Genomic DNA, 21,946 nt, shown 5'->3' with positions numbered 1-21,946 from the left:
ACTGAGTAGCTTATAAGTAACAGAAATTTATTTTCCTAGTTCTGGAGGCTGTTAGCCTGAGGTCAGGGTGCCAACATGGTTGGGTTAGGGTCCTTTTCCAGGTTGCAGACTTATTATACCTTCACATAGCAGAAGGGACAAGCTACTTCTCCAGGAGCCTCTTTTATCAGGGCACTAATCCCATTCACCAGGGCTCCACCCTCATGACCCAATCACTTCCCAAAGGCCCCACCACCTAACACTATCACCTTGGGCATTAGGCTTTCAACATATGAATTTTGGGGGCACACAAACATTTAGACCATAGCAAAGATCCAGAAAAAAAAAACAGAATCTATTTTTAGATTCTAAAGTCTTGCTGCTTCGCCCACCCCAGCAAGAACACTCCCTCCTATGCAGGCACATGCATATACACACACACAATAAAAACACAGGAAAACAAGCAGCCCTTTTATGGATAAACACTAAAAACTAAAGAAATGCATTATATAAAGAGTAAAATTCCTGCTACCAACAAGGGATTAATTTCCAAAATATACAAACAGCTCATATAGCTTAATATCAAAAAAAAAAAAACCCAATCAAAAAATGGGCAAAAGACCTAAATAGACATTTCTCCAAAGACATACGGATGGCCAATGGACACATGAAAAGATGCTCAGTATCACTAATAATTAGAGTCATGCAAATCAAAACTATAATGAGGTATCTCCTCACATCAGTCAGAATGGCCATCGTTAAAAAGTCTATAAATAGGGCTTCCCTGGTGGTGCAGTGGTTGGGAGTCCGCCTGCCGATGCAGGGGACACGGGGTCGTGCCCCGGTCTGGGAGGATCCCACATGCCGCGGAGTGGCTGGGCCCGTGGGCCATGGCTGCTGGGCCTGCGTGTCTGGAACCTGTGCTCCGCAGCAGAAGAGGCCACAGCAGTTGAGAGGCCCGCGTACTGTAAAAAAAAAAGAAAAAAAGTCTACAAATAAAAAATGCTGGAGATGGTGTGGATAAAAAGGTACCATCCTACATTGTTGATGGGAATGTAAATTGGTGCAGTACAGAGGTTCCTTAAAAAACTAAAAATACAGTTACCATATAATCCTACAATCCCACCCCTGGGTATATATCTGGAGAAAACTCTAACTTGAAAAGATACATGCACCCCAATGTTCAAAGTAGCACTATTTATCAATACAATAGCCAAGACACAGAAGCAACCTAAATAAATGTCCATCGACAAATGAATGGATAAAGAAGATATGGTGTGTGTGTGTGTGTGTGTGTGTGTGTGTGTGTGTATATATATATATATATACACACACACACACACACACAATGGAATATTACTCAGCCATAAAAAAACAAAATAATGCAATTTGCAGCAACATGGATGGACCTACAGATTATCATATTAAGTGAAGTAAGTCAGACAAAGACAAATATCTTATGATATCACTTATATGTGGAATATAAAAAAATGATACAAATGAACTTACTTACAAAACAGAAATAGACTCACAGACATAGAAAACAAACTTATGGTTACCAAAGGAAATACTGTGTGGGGGGACAGGGGCAGGAGATAAATTAGTAGTTTGGGATTAACATATACACACTACTATATATAAAACAGGTAAACAACAAGGACCTACTGTATAGCAGAGGGCACTATACTCTGTATCCTGTAATAACCTATAATGGAAAAGAATCTGAAAAAGAATATATATATATTTGAATCACTTTGCTGTACACCTGAAACTAACACAACATTGTAAATTAACTATACTTCAATTTTAAAAACTGAGGTTAAAAAAAAAAGTAAAATTCCTGCTTTTTGGTTGCAGGCTTTGGTGTTTCCTGAGTCTTCTGAGTTCAGAATTGTTGGAATTGGCAATGGCAAATCCAATGAGGGGAAATGATGTAGAGGAAACAACTCGTGTTTCCTCCTCACACTGGCATAAAAGAGAACATATAAATGGAAGAAAATACAGAAGTAAATATATTTCAAAACCTAAAAATCACTGAAAGATTACCTGTCAGTGCAAACGAAAAGTTTTAATTTCTGTTCCTGGGTCTTACACAAAGACCTCATAACATGAAAAACTATTTCCACTAAAACTCTTTATTACAAAGTGTGGTACTGAGAGCACCAGAACACCAAAGGCTCAGACAAATATATAAACCACTGGGTCTAATGCTAGTAACTGCTGAACAAGGTGAAGAGTCAAACATGAGAAAGAAAACCTTAAGTAGAGCTTAAAGAACATTAGCACACATGTAAACCACACAAAAGGATGGTCCTGCTCAGACTGATAATCAAAAGTGAAGGAATACCAAGGCAGGCATTCTGGAAATTCATGTGTGCAAATGCCTGACATGTAGAGGATGCTGCTACAGGCTAAGCCTACACACAAAGACCATGAAAAAATTCCTCCTGTAGGATAAGCCTGGGAGGGGATAAGGGAGATGACTGTTTCCTTGGTTAAGAAAGGGGAGACTGTTTTAAAAGCCCTACTAAAAACTGTAGAACGATTAGCAATGCGAAGGCAAAACACATGTTGGAAAAAAAGATTAAAGGGAAATTTGACTTTTACTAAGAGAAAAGGTATTGCATGGAACTGAAAGAAGCAGTAATGAACAAAAAAGATAGTTTGAACTATTCACAGAAAAATGGGGAGCCACATTTATCAGTCTGAATTATCTTTAAATGAAAGTTTGATAAAGCTTTGGCCAAGTTTACCTTAATTCTAAATCTTAGAAGAATTTCAGCCTACCATGACAGAGACAAGGGAGAAATCAAGTTATAGCGAAATCTTTCAATATTTTGCACAGGGAGACAATTTTCTCCACAAAGAAAAAAATCACTAGAAAAGAATTGTGGATATCCTGTCATGCTTAATGTAATGCCTTATTTCTACCAGAGGAAGCATAATAAAGACCTCCTCTGACAAATATAAAAGGTACTTTTTTTAGACTGACACTTCCATGACAGTTAGATAACCTCTTGGAGCTGTCTGAGGGGAAAAGCTTACTTAGCTCTAAGGTCCTTATAGGCAGGGAGTGTATATTCTGTACTTCTAGTAGGTGCACAAATCCAATCCAATACCCTGCTTGGTAAATATCTAACCACATATTAACTCAATAAAAAGGAATTTTAAAAACTTTTTTGGACACAACGTCAGACTTATAGAAAAGTTGCTAGAGCAGTACCAAAAAAATTCCTGTATACCCTTTACCCAGGTTCCCCAAATGTTAACATTTTGCACAGCATCATGTACTTTCTCGTCCTTTCTCCTATCTCCGTATCTCTTTATACACACAGACTACAGAAATTGTAAATACATATACTCCTATTTCCTAAGAACAAGAATATTCTTATACATAAACAAAGTACACCTATCAAAATCAGGAAATTAAAAACAATCCAATACTACAGACCCCTTCCATATTTCACCAATTATTCTAATCATGTTCTTCAGAGAAAAAGAAAATCCAACTCATGCACTGACATGTCTTCTTGTCTCCTTAGTCTGGAGCAGTTCCTTGGTCTTTGTCTTTCCCAACTTTGACATTTTTAAAGAATACAGGGCAGTCACTTTGTAGAATGTGACTTCAATTTGGGTTTGTCTAACGTTTCCTTATGAACAGATTCGGATTATGCATTTTTTGGCAAGATTCTCACAGAAGGGATATTGTGGTTTTCTCAGCATACACGTCAAGAGACACAAGATGTTGATTTGTTCCCTTACTGGTTGTGTTCATTTTGAGCATTTGGGCTTATGGTGGTGTCTGCTAGGTTTCTCCACTATAAAATGACTAATTTTCCCTTGATAATAAATAAATATCTTGCAGGGAGGAAAGTTAATTTGTCTTTAAATAAAGCAGTACTAGAGTGAGAGATGTGTTTTAAATATATAAAGAGCAGAAAAATATAGATGAATCAAGAATAAAGAAAATAACTTTTAAAAAACTAGAATATATTTAAAGCACCATGTGCCATTTTTTTTTAACCATATGATATATACTATTTTTAATAATGGTCTTAAAATTTCTTTTTCTATAGAGACCAAGTCTGGATATAAGAAATAAATGGGTGATAAATGAAAAAAAAAAGAAAAGAAAAAACAATGATTCATAACAATGTTATGTGAAAGTGTTGAATAGAAGGCTTACTTGGAATGGCTATAAGCATTAAAAAAAAGACTGAAAACATATACTTTTGTGCATTTATGGGGATAACTGTGTTACACTGTTTCATATGAAAAGATCAATAGACTGTATTATGACACATGACTGACTCTAATACACATATCACCACCATTAGGGCTTTACAAAACTGTATTAAAAAAAAAAATCTATGAGCAGATGTTGTCCTGGACAGTCCTCAAAGGATCACTATTAAGATTCAATGATTTCAATAATAAATAAACAAACAAACAAACAAATAAGATCCAATGAAATGTTTCCAAACTTCGGCTTCCCATCAATCCCTCTAACATACTGCTGACATCAGTCCTAATGGACCAGTGGAATAGGGGCACAGGTGTAGAGGAAGTAAAATAAAAAATTAAACAGATAAAATAAAATATTAGTAATAAAATTTCAAAACGGTGAGGCCAATATTGAACTTCTAATCTACAGAACTGTAAGATAATTAATTTTGTGTTGTTTTAAGCCACTAAGCCTGTGATAATTTGTTACAGCAGCAATAGAAAATCAATAGGGTACCCTTTGAAGATGTCAATTATACCTAAATAAAACTGGTAAAATTTTTTTGTTAATTTTAAATTAAAAAAATGTTTTTTTTAAATAAAATAAATTATATTTTATTTTAAAAATATAATAATAATATATTAATATTATAATAATATATTAATAATAATATATTAATAATATAATAATAATATATTAATATATAATATATTATATATATTTATATATATTAATATTAATATATATTATATATATTAATATTAATTAATATTAATATTAACATTATATATTAATATTATATATTAATATATAATAATATATTAATAATATAATAATAATATATTAATAAAAATTAATAAATTTTTAAAATAAAATAAAATGTTGCCAATCTGAGTTTTGTGAACCCTCGAAATGATGATCAAAAGGAAGTTAATATGGAACTGGAGAAAGGCAGAGTTGAGAAACAATCTATAAATTAAATCCTGGCAAAGACGAACGTTGCCATCAGGAGAAAAGTTTTCAAAATATCATTGTGGAAACATCAGGTGAGTAACATTTTTGCCCAGCCTTAACTAAAGTCAAAGCACACTATCAAGGAACTGAACTGGGACTCAAAATTATTTAATAAGAGGCTAAAAAAAAAGACACAGTTCTTTATATTTCTTTATTTTCACATACACTCTGGCTAAAAGAGCAAGAGTCCACATCAACAAAAAATGGAAACAAGGCTTTGGCTGAAAAACATGCACTCAACAAATCACGTTAATAGCCAGACAAGAAGAAAGTCAGCTTTGTAAACTTCTATTTCATTTGATTCAGAGAGAAACTTAGCATGTATTTTAAAAGTAACAAGAAAATAAAGTTTGAAATCTTTTACTGTGGGAAAACATTAACATCTTTCTCAAAGAAAATAACTGTTTTTAAAAGGGACCCAGTAGAAAAATCTGGAAAAATCAAAAAGGTTAAATTGTGGACCACTTGGAATGACATTCTTTCGAGCATACTTACAAATTGTTTGTGTTCCCGGGATGAAAAAGATTGTCATGTCTCCAACAACAGTAAATTGATGTTCCTTGGAATAGAAGTCAGTCTCTACCTTTAAAAATATATGCCTTCTTTGAGGAAACTCCTATATCTTGTAGCTTTTTTACATTCTGGACAATTAAATGGACTCAGGTCATAAATTATGAAACTAATACTATCACTGAGGTAAGCAGCCTGAAAGCATTTGCAATATATGTACATGTTCAATATAAAAGTCCTTTATATATATATTTTTTATCTGGCATTCAGTTTTGAAAAATTCAGTCTCATATGTGGTATATTTCAAATGATACCTTTAAGTCAATGATTTCTTTCGACTGCAGTAAAGAAGATATGGCAAGAAAAATGCTGCAGTGCCATCTTCTGGGAGGACATTTAAGAAATCCCTTAGTTGTAGTTCCACAGCAACAACTGACAGTGTTTCTGTTTGTAGGAAAGAATATCTGAGTTAGAACGGAAATTCTGTCTTTCATCCTATTCTCTTATCACTCAACCAATTAGAAGCTAACTCAGGTGACAAAATGTTATAACTACGAGAGAGAGAGGAAAAAAACCCCAGAAAACCAGTCTTTTAAATCCACAGACTGCTTTATGGTTCTAACAACTTCTTATTTATTCTTTCTAGAATTGTTTGTAGGAAAATACAATCAATTGAACACTGTTTTTAATATTAGGACTATATTGCAGCTGATTTATAAAGACTGTTTGCTAGGACAGGAAATAATTGTTGGATGACATTTTCCTAAATCAGTTCCTCTCTATTATAAGATTTTTATGTTATTAATAAGCACAAATATGTTTTAGAGACCATTTACTTTTTTTCTCAAACTGCAAAATAATGTGTTCTAATGAATATTTTAAATATTAAGGAATTTAGTAAACATTTTTGTAAAGGTAACTATGTAATTTTATGATTCTGTTGTTTCTCGATGCATGCATGCTGCCCTCTGCTGGGAAGAGAAGGGGGTGACATTTAAGAACAATGTTCCCAAACCTTCTTCAGTCCATTCCGTGTGTGATTCTTGCATGCCCACCACTTGTTCTATTTGCAGAGTAACCGGAATATAAAATCTCTGGCTCAGGTGTGCGTGCATCCATCCAAAGTCATCTGTCCAATATCCAGCAACCTAAACCATCCCTTACACAAAGGAATGACATGCTCTTGTTGCTAACAAGTTAATGAATAGTGTGGCGTATGAGAAAGCTCCCTAGCTCTGGAATCGTACAGACTCGGGCAGCGATCACACGCTTCTACTTATGCTCTGGGTGGCTTTAAGAAAGTCAACCTCCTGGGTCTTGGTTTCCTCATTTATAATGTAGTGGTACCATCTGCTAGCTTCCAGAGTCCTTTGTGAATCAATTTAAAATACAATGATGCACATCTGACACAAAATAGAACTTTAATAAACAATAACTGCTAACTAATTTGTAAAACCCATGAATTACCAATGTTTTCCTATCAAACGAGTTTATTTTGCCTAAACGTGGAACCTGTAAGTAGTATCCTAGATACAGAAAAACTGAGGTGGGGGCCAGTGTAAAGTAGGTATAGAGCCAACAAAAATCTTGCCACTGCTCTATTCTCCTCTTCCTCCAACTAGTGACAGGCTAATACAGGTTACAACTCCAAGAACAAGGTCAATATCTTAAATCCACAGAGTACTTTAAATCCTCCAGTGTGTCTAGAGAATACGTGTCAAATGTTGAAAATAGTTATTTCTGGCTGGTGAAGTTTAAAATGACTTTTTAAACTTTGTAATTGACTATAGTACTAGAATTTTTATTGATAAGCACAGCTCACTGTCACAAAAACAGTCATAAGTACTGCCTTGAAACAAAGAAGTCAACCACTAACCCCAGTTTCAATGGCTCTGCATTAGTGCAACAGTTCTCAACTAGTACAGTTTTGTCCCCCAGGGGACATTTGGTGATGGCTGGAGACACTTCTGTTTTAACTGGGCAAGTGCTGTTGGTATTTAGTGTATTTAGTGAGTAGAGGCCAGGGATGCTGGTAACACCCTAAAATGCACAGGGGACACCTACACACAAATTATCTGGTCCAAGATGTCAGCAGTGACAAGGCTGAGGAATGCTGCATTAGAGAGTAAGAAATCCAAGCTCCTAAGCATATTATGTAAGTCCCTGACCTCCATCTCCAACCTCACCATCTTGCAATTTTTGCCTAACATTTTACTCTAGAGTCAGTCCTGAACCTCCCATTGGTCCCAGGCAATTAAAAGAACTGGCTTGCTTCAGGATACTCAGTAAGTAGCAGACTTGGAACTCAGTTCCAATTCTCCTAATTCCAATCCTGGTCCCTTCTTGGTATACCACAGCTGCCAACAGAGAGACTCCCCATGAAAACAGACCTGAGGTTATTCAGGTGTCTTCCCTTCAAATCAATCAATAGTTATAGAATACTGCATATGGAGAAGCACATTGCTGGCAAGGAAAGTGCATCATGAAAAATGAATAAAACACTATACCAGCTCTGGAGGTATTACAGTAAAGTTAAATCACACACAGCATTTAGTTCCCATAAGCCACACACATACATACATGCACATGTGTGTGAATACACACATATTAAAGACACAGAAAAATGGAACATTTGGAGGAAAGATTATGGGGTAGTTATGAGTTTGTGGGTGTGGATCAGAAAAGGATGAAGAAAGAGTCGTTCGACTAAGATAATGATGTTACCGGGGTGTGAAGATGTGGGCTATCTGTACTGGAAAGTGATCGACCAACAAGAATAATCAGTTCAAATTTATGTGATAAATTTGGTGCAGATGGGGCTGGGCAATCAAACACCTGAAGTTTCCACCTTCTGACAACCAAAAAATCTCTCAGGGAGGTGGGTAGCACAAATAGTACAAAGGCCCCTCCCTGTCTTCCCAATCAAAAACATACAACTTAATGGCAATTTCCAGAAAAACACCATCCAATGGCCACTTGGTTTTGCCTAACACTTTGAAAGTCAATTCCCTCAGCTGGAAAATACAATTCCAACACTGTTAACTTCTAATATTTTATGCACACTGGTATCAATATAACCATACCTTTGTCATCAGGCCAACCATTAACTGGTGATATTAACACACAAGAGTAGTGAAACTGATAACCATATAGCTATCAAGATTTATAAATGACTATGAATTATAAAAATTCAAACAATAACTACCTACACTGTAAAATACTGCATAATTTAGACACACTACACTTCTAAATCTTTGAGAAATTTATCATTCCTCAGTACTTGCTTACAATTATGATTAATAATGAAAATAATTTTAATTTCCTACATGAAGTAAATTAAGCACCCAGACCATTAATATAAAACGGACTTTAACGGCTATTCCAATTTTTAAAATACTGAGGCTGTGAGTTTCTCTGACTGTGATACTTTGTTAAGTGTCTGGAAAGATTAACTTAAAAGCATCAGCTCTAGAGCTAAAAGAGATAAATGAATATCAAATGTGGTGGCGGGAGCACATGAATGTTAAAAATAAGCTCTCCAGTTGATTCTGCAAAGACCCTCTTCCCCACACTTGAGAATCACATGAAAAACGAGAGACAGCAAGGCTTCAGCCAGTTATGGAAATGAGTACCCTCAACTCAATTTATAATCAAGCAAAAAAGATTATTTTACCTTTTAGTGATGATAAGTAAAGTTGATATTTCTCTCCACCACATTTTATTCTCTGACAAAGTTCAGGCAGCAGTTTTTTCCACCACAAAGTCTATCTTAGGGAAAAATGAATACTTTTTAAGTTTGATGCATTTTACACTCAGATTTCCAACAAGAAGAAAAAGATTGTGCAGGGAAGCCCAGGGCAAAAATACATCATCTTGGTTAAGGAACAGACTTTGTTAGAACAGTCTTCTGCTTAAGCTAGAGCATAAAAGTCAGATCTGTAACTTGAAAATCTAATAATATATACACTGTACATATGTACACCGCTATTTTCAAGAAGAAACATAGACGTGTCTTGTTTCCATCTCTTAGGTAGCAAGAAAGTTCTAAAGTCAAAAACTCTTCTAATTTCTAAAGACCAGAGAGTCCACAAAGAATTTCCCCATCATTTATTATGTTTTCCAAATCTTCAGGTAATAGCCTACTTCATCGCCAAACAAGAGACCTTTAGTAAAGATAACATACAAGCACCATAAATTTTAACAGCCTCTAATGGTACTCAAAACATGTAACATATGGCTGCTGAGCCTGCGCGTCCAGAGCCTGTGCTCCGTGACGGGAGAGGCCACAGCAGTGAGAGGCCCGCGTACCGCAAAAACAAAAAAAAACAAAAAAAACATGTAACATATATGCTCTTTTAAGCCACACAGCCCTGTGAGGTTGGACTGGCATAATCTGTCCCCATGTTGCAGATAAGGCAACAAGATTAACATTTGATTATCACTGATAAAGCCTAAAACCGTAATCTGAAAAGCATACCCGATTCTCTTCTTTCAGTTCATGATTAGCATATGGGATGACTGCCTCCGGGCATCTCTCTAACAGCCTGTCTATGCACCGTTCATACTCTTCCAAACGCGTACGACACAGAACATGGATGCTGAGGCCGGCAACAGTGTCTTCTGAGAGTGGCTCCAAGAATGGAATAATGGAAGCTATGTCAAATGAAGGACCACATATGAGAGACTATGAACAGAAAAGTGAAATGTTATGGAATGAGGCACCCAAAACACTAAAGCACAACATACAGAATACAGTTTTTAAAAAGAATAAATCTCACTCACCAAAAAAAAAAAACAGAATGTAATTTTAGAGCACACGCATATATTTACTTAGTAAGTCTAATTAGACCAAAGTATTAAATAATCTTGAAACCACCTCTAGTTTAAAGAAAAAAAGATCTGTTTAATACAAAGCTATGATTTTTTAAAATAACATGGTTGTGTTTGCTCTGAATAGACTGTAAGTTTAAACTAATGCGAAGGCTTTAAGATTCTATCCTTAGGATAGAATCAACATGGTGTTCAAGATTTATGTCCAATGATGTTCACCTCAAGAATATTTATAATACTGAAAAACCAGAAGAAATCTAAGCATTAAATAAGAAGGGATGAGTAAATAAATTATGATATATTCAAATGATGGTATATTTTATAGCTATCAAAATTGTTTTCAAAGGACAAAATGCTCATGATAAAATTAGTAAAAAATCTCAATACAAAATTATATTCAGAGCATGGTCAGTTGTATAAAATCTACATAGGTACATGCACATCTAGAAATGCCTTTGGAAGAGCATCGAAATTTGAAACAGAGACCAGTTAACTGGAATGGGAGGACAAAGCCAACTTTCTTTTTCACACTTCCCTGTATTTTTCAAGGTTTCTAATAATAAGCATGCATTACACGAAGAACCAAAAATAAAATTTCACATTTAAGAAAACTACAGCAATCGTTAAGAACCTAATAATTTGTATCAATACCGTTTGCTACAACCTGAATGACACAGAGCAGCTATTATTTCAGTAGTTAGAACTTGACAATATTTTACTTTTAAACATTTAAACTATAAATACTACTTTTGATTCCGCCACCAAAATAATCTCTGCTTTCCCTTTCTTCTGGATAAAAAATGAAATGTTCATATCCTGATTTTCTTCTTCTTGTATCCTTTTTACTGCAGCGTCTTCTCAGACTCACAGGAGGACATGGAACATGAACTATCCATTTACAGTCAGCATCGTGATTTTATTCCAAATATCTACTAAGCAATGGCTAGGAGAGTAAGGTTGGTCCCTTTCCTTCCTGCAAGTTTAATATTCACCTTCATCTGAAAAATTTCCTGACAATAAGATAGCAAATATGAAATAAGGTGGTTAAAGTGAAATGAGTCAAAGCTTGGTACAAAATGGGTTACCCATGAACTTTTAAGTAGTTATATCCATATCATCAAGAAGTTTAAAAATAAGAAACACCAGGGAATTTCTTGGCGATCCAGTGGTTAGGACTCCGCACTTTCACTGCTGAGGGCGCGGGTTCAATCTGTGGTCTGGGGACTAAGATACCAGAGCCACACAGGGCGACCAAAACAAACAAAAACCCTCAAAATAAGAAGCACCAGACAACACATATATCACTGGATAAAAAACGGCCCACAGGTTACTACTACTCTTTAAAATACTCTTAGTGTTGTGTGCTTCTTAGCAGTGTGTTCCTTTCTTTTTTTTTTTTTTCAATATTGGAAATGGACTCTCCACCCCCAACACAGGCACCATTTATTCCCTTTTCTGATCTACACCCCTCATGCTCAGCTGGCTCTGCGGGGCTGGAACCCACAGAATTCTCTACACAGTCACACCTGTGGCTCTAAGAGGGGTGGATGGCAAGGAGGCGGGGGGAGGGGACCAGGACAATTCTGGTAAAAGGCAGGGCACTTACTAGGTACTGTGTCATTCTGAATAGTGGCTTTTTGACACACAGATGATTTATAGATTGTTTTTAATTCTTGCACAAATATACTATTACAGTGATTAAGAACAAGGGACAAAGAGTTATCTCAAATCTGTGTGGTGGTGGTGAGCTGGTGGGTAGAGGGGAGACATACAATTTTGAAAAAGCTCTCCAAGTGATCCTGAACCGACCCCCCATTCCTCTAGGTAAGAGCAGGTGAGATCTTTTTGTTTCTTGATGGTTAGTTTTTTCTTAATGACTAAGACTAATTGACCCCAGATAATTTAGAAAGAGTTATAATTAGGAAAAGGATTTCGAAAAGTTTAGACTGACTCAACTTTCTATCCTTTAATGGCAAGGATTCCCAGAAAGAAGATACCCTTTTTATTTATTTTTTATAAATTTATTTATTTTATTATTTTTTATTTTTGGCTGCCTTGGGTCTTCGTTGCTGCACACGGGCTTTCTCTAGCTGCGGCGAGAGGGGGCTACTCTTTGTTGTGGTGCGTGGGCTTCTCATTGCGGTGGCTTCTCTTGTTGCGGAGCACGGGCTCTAGGCACGTGGGCTTCAGTAGTTGTGGAGTTGTTGAAGTAGTTGCTCCGCGGCATGTGGAGTGTTCCCGGACCCAGGATCGAACCTGTGTCCCCTGCATTGGCAGGCAGATTCTTAACCACTGTGACACCAGGGAAGTCCCAAGATACCCTTTTTAAATACCTTAAAATGGATTCTAAAGATCACTGAATTATACTTTTTCAAGCAGAGATTATAAATATGCTTTGAAGATTTATCAGGGGATATTTTAAAGCACTTATTACAATTAGCATTTTAAATATTTAATTAGTACATAAATTATAGCAGGGCAAGGTCTTGCCTGCCTCGTCCAATGCTGTACATCAATCACATTTACAGTACATGATTGAGGAATATTTGTGGAATGAACAAATCTGAGACTAAGTGCTCGGCAGCCTCTGCAGCATAAGGGTACTAGAGATAAGAACCAACAAGAACCGCCTTTGGCAATTAAAAAAAAATGTAAGTAACTGTATTCCTGGTGACATCACAGGCTGTCTAGAGGCTAAGACTAAGCAACATGGTCTCTTGAGCTTTGCATCCTGACACCCCATCCCCAATCTGACATTTTGGTTTCTATAAGCAATAACCACACTTCCACTAAGTTCCCAGAGTAAATCAGGGGTTGCACACTCAAAAGCTTAACAAGGTCAAACCAGACGATGAAAACCAGATGATGAAAACACACGAAGGCGGCTGAGTATAAGGAAAATGGATGCCAGACACTGCATCTGGACCAGGGAGACGTGGAGGTGGAACAGTGGCAGACAGGACAGCACGAGCACTGCCCAACGAGGGGAGCCAGTAGGTGGCTCCGACCTTCAGGTCTCAGGCAGTGAGGGCCCAGGGTTACTGCTGAATGAAAGTTCTGCTGAGTTTCTCAAAGAGAAACTTGAAACTCAAAATTCTGAATTTGAAATCTCAATTTTCATATGTTGGCAGCTACACTGGGAAGACCAAACACAACAGATGTGAGGATTATACTCAGTCCTTGGGCCACTGATTACATTAAACAAAATCACATCCACATGGAGCCCAGCCCAATCCACCAAGTCAAATGTGGACTTTATTTCTCATTCTCAGTTGAAAACATTCACGTTCAGAATTCTTGCAGGCTGGTCTACATTCTCTTGATCATGTTTCTTACTTTTAAAAAAATCCTTTCAGGAGCCAGATAAGCTAGCTACTTTGACCTATCTCCTATAAGACAGATAGTAGTGCTCGGTTTGGGCTAGAGGCCTAAACTGTGTGAGTGAACACTAAAATAAAAGTGAATCTCGTCAATGAAAACACCGCGAAACACTTGCCATACTTTCATCTCACAACGTGTTTTCAGGCACGTCCTGAGAATGAGGCAAGAGTCACAGGACTTGGAAGCTCACTCACCGACTGGCAACAAGACCAGACTTCCCGTCAGCAGTTTCAGGCAGAGGCAGGAATTCCCTCCACAGCTCTTGAGTATGCCTAACTATAGATTCTGTCCCCAGAATGATACACTCTAAATTAACTGGACACCCAGGGTCTTACCAAATTTAAGTCCTATACTATATGGTAATATGCATATTCATGAGAAAAGGAGGCATTTTTATTTACCTGTAATTTTGAAAGGTCTTCCATATAATTTTTATCAGCCAAGGATTCAGAGGATATTAAGACATTAACCCATGGACTGATTAAGCCATAATGACTACAGGTGTTTATCTAAAATGTAAAAGAAATTTATCATAAACAAAAATACAACAAAACAAGACTTTCTTCATCCATCCCACAAACAACAAGCAATCCCTAACATTCTGCCGTGTCCCAAAATTTGGTATACATTTTCCTGGTAATGGGAAGAAAGTCTTAGAATGCATTCCCCTGGAAAAGGTTTTAGTTTTGCTGCTTCTCACTGAATAAATCCTCACTAAATATTTCCTAATATTTTAACTTTCAAAAAACTGCAAAGAGGCACTTCCTCACAAAAAGGGCAATACTTCCTTTAAGCTAATTACACTCAAGAAAAGTTAACAGTAATACTGAAAATGATTTTTATTTCTACTACTTTCCTTGGGAGGCAAAATCTCTTCCATAAGTTCTCAAGACAGTTCCCATAAAGACTCCCTTATTCAAGCAAACCCACATTAGCCACTCTGTCACTGTGAGGGACAAAGGGGCTGCCAGGGGTCGGGGGGGAACAGGAAAGATAAGAGTAGAGTTGTTAGGGCTGCTGCAGACTGCGGAACAGCTCTTGTCTGTGCAGCTGACAGGAAATGGAAGTCTGGTAAGGAAGTCTCTCTCCCACAAGCCTTCTGCAGTTCCTCTCCCAGCAGGGAGGTCTGCAGATGTCTCTTCTCTCATGTTCCGCTTCATGACTGTCGCCTAAGGGAGCACAGATGGATTTGGGGAAAAGCCCTTTCTCCCACACTTTGGCTACTGAAGTACCACTGTAGGTGAGTAATATAGGAACAGTAGAAGGCACTCTTTAGGATACAAAAGTGTTTAAAATGTGGGCAACTTCACTCACAGACAAGTTTTAAATGTATTAACTCTTGCTTTAAAAAGATATCCGGTAGGGCTTCCCTGGTGGCGCAGTGGTTGAGAGTCTGCCTGCCGATGCAGGGGACACGGGTTCGTGCCCTGGTCCGGGAAGATCCCACATGTCGCGGAGCGGCTGGGCCCGTGAGCCACGGCCGCTGAGCCTGCGCGTCCGGAGCCTGTGCTCCACAACGGGAGAGGCCACAACAGTGAGAGGCCCGCGTACCGCAAAAAAAAAAAAAAAAAAAAAAAAAAGATATCCGGTAATATGAATTACGACTGATTTTATGCTGTTAAAAATAAGAAGGGTCAACAAAAATTAATATAAAAAGAAATAAAAATTTAACAAAAACATAAAACACACACAAAAAACCCCAAAAACAAACAAACAAAAAAATAAGGGTCATTATCATAATGTGTAATGTACATGAAGTTTAATTCACTGTACTATTCCATTATCTTACCAGATCCTCTGATGTTCTCAATGGTGTGGTGTCAGGTGGCTGCCTCTTAGATAATCTCCAGATGTACTGTGATGTGAGCTTGAAAAAGAGTTCCTGAAGTACCACATCTGGGAGACACGCTACCAGCTGAGCTTCCCAAAAGTCTACTAAGAGCTGAGGAATCGTATCTTCATCTTTACCACAGAGCACCTTGAGAACAGTGAAACAAGCCCCCATAGCTCAGATAAATATAGTACTGATCAAGTTACAGCTGGTCTGAATAGCACTCCATCATGTGGGCCATGTATTCAATAATTTATCTCTAGCATTAGTGCCGTGGCAAAAGCGAATTTAGACATTTTAACAGACTCCAGGTTGCATGAACAGAATTTTTCTAGATACATTTTTTAATCTGTACTTTTATAAGTGGTTATGTGTAAGTCTCATTTGTCAATAAACAAATGAAAAATCACTTCTCTTATTCTGCTCTCCGTCCCCCCCACCAACTTCATCAGGCCATCCAGAACAATTGTATTTTCAAAGTGACAAACCTTAAAGAAGGAATCTGCTTCTTCAATTCCAATTTTGTTGTTCTTCTGTAAGCCAAGGACTGAAGCCACAAGCAATCCAGGCTGAGTCTCCTTCAAGTGAACTGCAAATTCAGTTGGAACAATCTGTCCTTTCCTCTGTTGAATCAATAGCCGAGGTTCCAGAATGAAGCCACATACCAACTTCATCTTCAGATAAAAAAAAATTTAGAACAGAATAAACATTGCATTCATCTTGGAAATACACGCTAGTGAATTCAAGAATCAATGATAAGCCATTAATAATTTATTGTAATCTTCATTTTTTCTTTACAAAGACAAGTTCTAAGGACATCATTGGTAACTGTCTTTGTAGAAGTTATTACTTAATTAAGCATCAAGATGTCCTATTTTGTAGACAGCTTTAAATTGAGGTCTATATAGGATTTTTCAAAATTATGAAAAGAAAATTCATCTTTCTAGAATTCTACTCTTCAAAGTAGAGGACATCTTAGTGCTAACCTGAGACATAATAAGTGCTCAATTAATGTCACTTCTGAATTTCTTTCTCTACTGATTAACTTTTTTGGCTTATGTCCCTAAATGGCCTCTTTTCCAACGGGAAGCTACCTTTTCTTTGATACACCATTCAAATGCCTAATCTCCCACACAGTCATTTGTGATCTTCCCAAATGCAGGCTATTTCTGCAACTACTGCACTCCTAAGACTCAAGGTTAATAACCTACTTGCTGTACTTGAATATACATCACTGTTCTGTTTTCAGGGACAAACCACACCACCCCCTCGTGCCAGGTCAGACTGTCAGCTCAGGGCAGAGCCTGTATACTCTTCACTGCCAAGCACTGTGTTCTGAACATACCTGACACTAAGTTGAAAAGTCTTTGGATACCCATTGCTGCCATTTATCTTTCATTTTTCTTTTTCGTTGGACAAATCCAAAGCCCAAGCACTCCCACTTTGGGCCACTTCCTTTTTAATACTAAGTCTATCTTCCTTTACAACTAAGAAAAAAATGAGCTACACAGAAGCCAGAAAAAAACTAAACACCTCAAGACCACTGAGTCCTATTTTAGCTTGCTGTTAATTCCAGGCAGGGCACCGTACCTCTGAATGGCTTTTCATTTCATTTCTGTGCATGTCAAGATCTCTCATTTTCAAAGCCATTGCTGCCTTGGTCAATGTCACTAAGACTGATGAAAATCCAGAAGTATCCAGCTTCCTTAAATAGCTTATGGCAGTTAAAGGATCAATATTCTTCATAGAAGGACTACAGAGAATATGGGGCAGTTGCTTCGGCTCAGCGACATAAAACATCTGAACCACTTTTGCTGCCAATTCCTTTGGTGAGCGTAAACAAGAAATAAAAGGTCAGTCAGCTGATAGAAAGCAACAAAATCAGCAAAAAAAAAAAAAAAAAAGATAAAAAGCCAAGATACAAACATTCCAATTAAGATAAAATTACAGTACTATGCTTCGATTTAAAAAGAGAGTTTGATGGTGATAGTGTGGGAGAGCTGAGATGACCTAAAGTGATCTCTTTGCTGAGTTATAATGAAGAAAAAGCAGGGAAAGTGTATACCAAGTTGTGGCCAGCATTTCTAATTTTAACAAGAGTTCAGAAGAAGAAAACAAATATTGGATTAAATTATACTCAAAAGTCCATTATAGAAAATTACTGTTTAATACAAAATTTACTTATATTTAATGTACAAAATATACTTAATATTTATAAGAGAAAATTTCATTTCTCTTAAAACCTTAAAACACTTGGTATCACAATACCCAACTTTGCATACTGGCATTCAACTCTTTAAAAATATATGAGGAGCTAAAAATGATCCTTGATAATGTCTGAAGGTTGCTGGGCCAGGATTTCACAAGGGAAACTTTGGACACCTGGAGAGTGGGGCAACTAGGGTTGTGAAAAGGGCTGCAGATGAGAAGAAGGCAGGCAAAGCCCAGGTTCTATGTCATTCTTCTAAAGACATGCCACTGTCAAATAGGGCAGGTCACTCAACCACAGTGGACCACACCCCCCTGTCTATGTAATGAGAAAGTATGAGAAGATGATTATAAGTTCTCTTCCAAGCTGTAATTCTGAGTATTATTAATGAAGAAAAGGGCACACTAATTACCTTTTTTAGGAAAAAAAAGACTATAATACCAATGAAAAATACTTGGAACTTGATTTCTCAACAGAATTACATAAAATAAATTGCTAAAATGAAAAATTAAAAATATTAGATATAACTAAATAGAAAACTGTATTCACTTCACTTAATTCTTCATCCAGGTTTTCATAAAGTGAATGATTAATGTAAAAGATTAATCCCCTCTCGTATTTCTGCGCTCCATCCTCTAATGCCCAGTCCACTCGGGCCAAAACTTCAGCCATAGACAAACCAGACATCTTATAGTATGGCAAGGCGAGGTGGGAATACTGGGTGTCAAGCCTAAAGGGAAGGAAGTAAAAAAAAAAAAAAAAAAAAAAAAAAACTTCAGATTTGTCATGTTTAAGTTTGGATGTCTAACACATTTAATAATAAAACATACATGATTTCCGGAAGACATAAATCTCAAAATACTTTTCTACGGCCATTAGGAGTTGGAACAAACTCCTGAGTTTTGTTCTGCAAAGTCATTCTAATTAATGTAGCTTCTTTTTGCTTGCTCATCAGAAAAACAAAAACAATTCGTTAAGTGAATTTTAATATTCATAATGTGGCTCTAAAATAATGGTGTTTATAAGTAGGAAAAGTCTTTTATCAATTTATAATGACTCCCATGGGTCAAGTAAGCCTTGGAAACAATTATATATGAAAAAAATTATAAAGATCATTCTCATCTGGACAATGGCTACAGGATTTGTTCATTTTGTGAAAATTATTGTGACTTGTACACTTATTACTTGTGTACTCTTCTACGTGTATAACTCCATTAAAATTTTTTTTTAAGTTTCCTCAAAAAGCTGAAATATTGAGCAATGGTTACCATTAAATCTATTAACATAAAAAAAAAGATCATTCTCAAAAAGAGAAATCACTATTGATCCTAGTGTCCTTTTCTGACATCATAAAAGCACTGACTACTAAGATTAAAATCACAGAGTGTCCAACTAGTATCTCTCCCTTAAAGCTCATAGTAATATGGTTGTCTCAGGGATGTTCACTGGTCATGCCCCACCCCCGCCCAAAGGTCTGAAAAGAAACTTCAAATTCCTAAGTTAACTGATGGGAGACTCATGAACTGCTCATCCAATAAACTGTAAGTCCTTGAAGGCAGGCAACAGGTCGTGCTCATCTCTCTAAGCTTAGCCCAGTACCTGACCCACAGGATGTGCTAAACAAATGCTGTGGCATAAATGAATAACTAAACCACCTCCCCTCATGCGTCCTCCCATTTGTCAGGTAACTGCCAGAGGTGGAAAAGTTAGTAAGCACACCTGAAGCTCAGGATGGCTTCTCTGACAAGTTTCCAAGTAGCATCACCAACCTGCTGTAGCAGTCTCCAAGGTGCCCACAGCTTTCTTTAAATGCTTCTAAAAGCTCAGCTTTTTCTCCAGGTTCCAGCTGACCGGCATCCATCAGGGCAGCTCTCACTAACAGGTGAGCCTCGCTGAGAAGGTGGATGCAGCTCTGCGTTTTTGCAGTCTTGTAGGTGTTACTGTAGTCTACCTAACACAAAAAAGGCAAGCAGCTAATGTTGCTTTAGACATCTCCCCAAAGTTTCCCAGTTCTTAAGAATATCTACCCAGTTGGTTACTAAAGTCAATATCTGAACACATTAAATCCTAAAAAATAAAAAGTGGTTATTTGTCATTCTGATAAGGCCTAGCTAAAGTGGTTTTCTTTTCCCCCACGATCTATGAGCCAGTTTAACACACACACGATTGTAACTATTCTCTTGTTAAACAGTGCTAATCATTAGAGAAGGTACAATTAATACTGTAATGCTAATAACACTGTTAACTTAGCAATAATTTGATCACAATTTGATAAGGCTAATGAACATATCTGAAAACCTTAACTTTATTTTTAAGTTCTATGATTTAAATCTTTCTCAAATTCAGACTGAGTATGCTTCCTTTATCTTAGTTTCAATCTGTGAATTTAGGTTCTGCTACATCTATTTCTGTAACTTACAGTGGGCTTATAAAAATTATCACTAGCTAGGACTTCCCTGGTGGTGCAGTGGTTAAGAATCTGCCTGCCAAGGCAGAGGACGTGGGTTCGATCCCTGGTCTGGGAAGATCCCAAGTGCCTTGGAGCAACTAAGCCCGTGGGCCACAGCTACTGAGCCTGTGCTCTACAGCCTGCGAGCCACAACTACTGAGCCCATGTGCCGCAACTACTGAAGCCTGTGCACTCTAGGGCCCGTGTGCTGCAACTACTGAGCCCGCGTACTGCAATTACAGAAGCCCAAGCGCCTAGAGCTCGTGCTCCGCGACAAGAGAAGCCACTGCAATGAGAAGTCTGTGCACCACAACGAAGAATAGCCCCTGCTCACCGCAACTAGAGAAAGCCCGCGCACAGCAATGAAGACCCAACGTGGCTAAAAATAAATAAAATTAAAAAAAAGATTATCACTAGCTAATCTGAGTCAATCAGTATTTTTAGACTCCAGTAGGCAAATCACCTAGATGACGTCTAAGACTTTCAATTAAGCAAGACTGAAAACACAGAACAAAGCTGATAAAATTATCAGCATTAAAATGCCAGGGCCAAATCAGGCAAAACCTTCACCCGATGACCAAAATTAACATTACTAGTGAAGGGCAAATGAATATTCTGCACCTCCCAGTGTGATACTCTGAGAAAGATACGTCACCTACCCAATGTTCTGGCTAAGAAGAAGAATATACAACCTGACTCTAATCATGAGAAATGATATGAAATGAGAAATGAAAAAATAAATTTTTAAAAGGTGGCAGGGGGAGAAATATTTTTCAAAACTGTTATAAAACAAAGAGTGGAATCTAAAAATACAACAAGCTAGTGAATAAAACAAAAAAGACACAGACTCACAGATACAGAGAACAAACTAGTGGTTACCAGTGAAGATAAGAGAGGGAGATTAAGAGGTACACACTACTACGTATAAAATAAATAAGCTACAAGGATATATTGTACAACACAGGGAATATAGCCAATATTTTATAATAACTACAAATGGATTATAACCTTTCAAAACTGTGAATCACTATGTTTATACCTGTAACTTATAATATTGTACGTCAACTATACTTCAACAACAACAAAAAAAATTTTTTTAAATAAAACAAAGAAAGGCTGTGAACATATTCTGGATTAAAGGAGCTAAAGAGACATGACAGTTAAATACATTACTTGATGGATCCTGGACCTGGGGCAGGAGGTGCTGGGGGCTTCTACTAGGCCATTATTGAGTCAATTGACAAAACTGGAATATGAACCATAGACTAAAGTACTGTGTCATTGTTAAATTTTCTGAAGCATGTGTGTGTCCTGTGGTTATATAAGCAAATATCTCAATTCTCAGGAAACACACACTGAAATATTTAGAAGCCTTAGGCTATGACGTATGCAATATACCTTCCAATGGATCAGGAGAAAATATACATGCGTGCTTGCGCATTTGTACAAGAGTGCAAAAAAGAAGAAAAGAGAGGGAGAAACAAAGGGAGTATAATGTTGGCTATGGGCAAATCTGTG

At 37.1% G+C, this 21,946-nt stretch overlaps 2 protein-coding genes across 6 annotated transcripts in view; one reads left to right on the top strand and one right to left on the bottom strand.

Moving 5' to 3' along the window:
- CP (ceruloplasmin) overlaps positions 1 to 15,920 on the top strand; it is a 66,998-nt gene extending 51,078 nt beyond the window's left edge. Inside the window, exons 19-20 of one of the 4 annotated variants that reach the window (XR_009519327.1) lie at positions 11,410 to 12,392; positions 15,732 to 15,920. Coding sequence is in view for 3 of the 4 variants with exons in the window: in XM_060011396.1 (XP_059867379.1) it covers positions 11,410 to 11,513 (104 nt within the window). In the remaining variant the exon portion in view is untranslated. Of the gene's footprint in view, positions 1 to 1,836; positions 2,014 to 4,055; positions 4,207 to 11,409; positions 12,393 to 15,731 lie in introns of those variants that run through there. The other 3 variants (XM_060011396.1, XM_060011397.1, XM_060011398.1) reach the window with 3 other exon arrangements.
- Positions 4,995 to 21,946, bottom strand: part of HPS3 (HPS3 biogenesis of lysosomal organelles complex 2 subunit 1) — a 45,412-nt gene continuing 28,460 nt past the window's right edge. Inside the window, exons 9-17 of one of the 2 annotated variants that reach the window (XM_060011399.1) lie at positions 19,749 to 19,930; positions 18,529 to 18,709; positions 17,361 to 17,594; positions 16,259 to 16,444; positions 15,729 to 15,917; positions 14,341 to 14,448; positions 10,206 to 10,412; positions 9,402 to 9,492; positions 4,995 to 6,172 (exon numbers count right to left, since the gene is read on the bottom strand). In XM_060011399.1, coding sequence (XP_059867382.1) covers positions 6,045 to 6,172; positions 9,402 to 9,492; positions 10,206 to 10,412; positions 14,341 to 14,448; positions 15,729 to 15,917; positions 16,259 to 16,444; positions 17,361 to 17,594; positions 18,529 to 18,709; positions 19,749 to 19,930 — 1,506 coding nt within the window. In that variant the 3' untranslated portion in view covers positions 4,995 to 6,044. Of the gene's footprint in view, positions 6,173 to 9,401; positions 9,493 to 10,205; positions 10,413 to 12,390; positions 12,824 to 14,340; positions 14,449 to 15,728; positions 15,918 to 16,258; positions 16,445 to 17,360; positions 17,595 to 18,528; positions 18,710 to 19,748; positions 19,931 to 21,946 lie in introns of those variants that run through there. The other variant, XM_060011400.1, reaches the window with a different exon arrangement.

This window comes from Delphinus delphis, chromosome 4 (genome assembly GCF_949987515.2).
Source record: "Delphinus delphis chromosome 4, mDelDel1.2, whole genome shotgun sequence".
In the NCBI taxonomy this organism is placed as follows: domain Eukaryota; kingdom Metazoa; phylum Chordata; class Mammalia; order Artiodactyla; family Delphinidae; genus Delphinus; species Delphinus delphis.
This window is presented reverse-complemented; position numbering and strand designations above follow the sequence as displayed.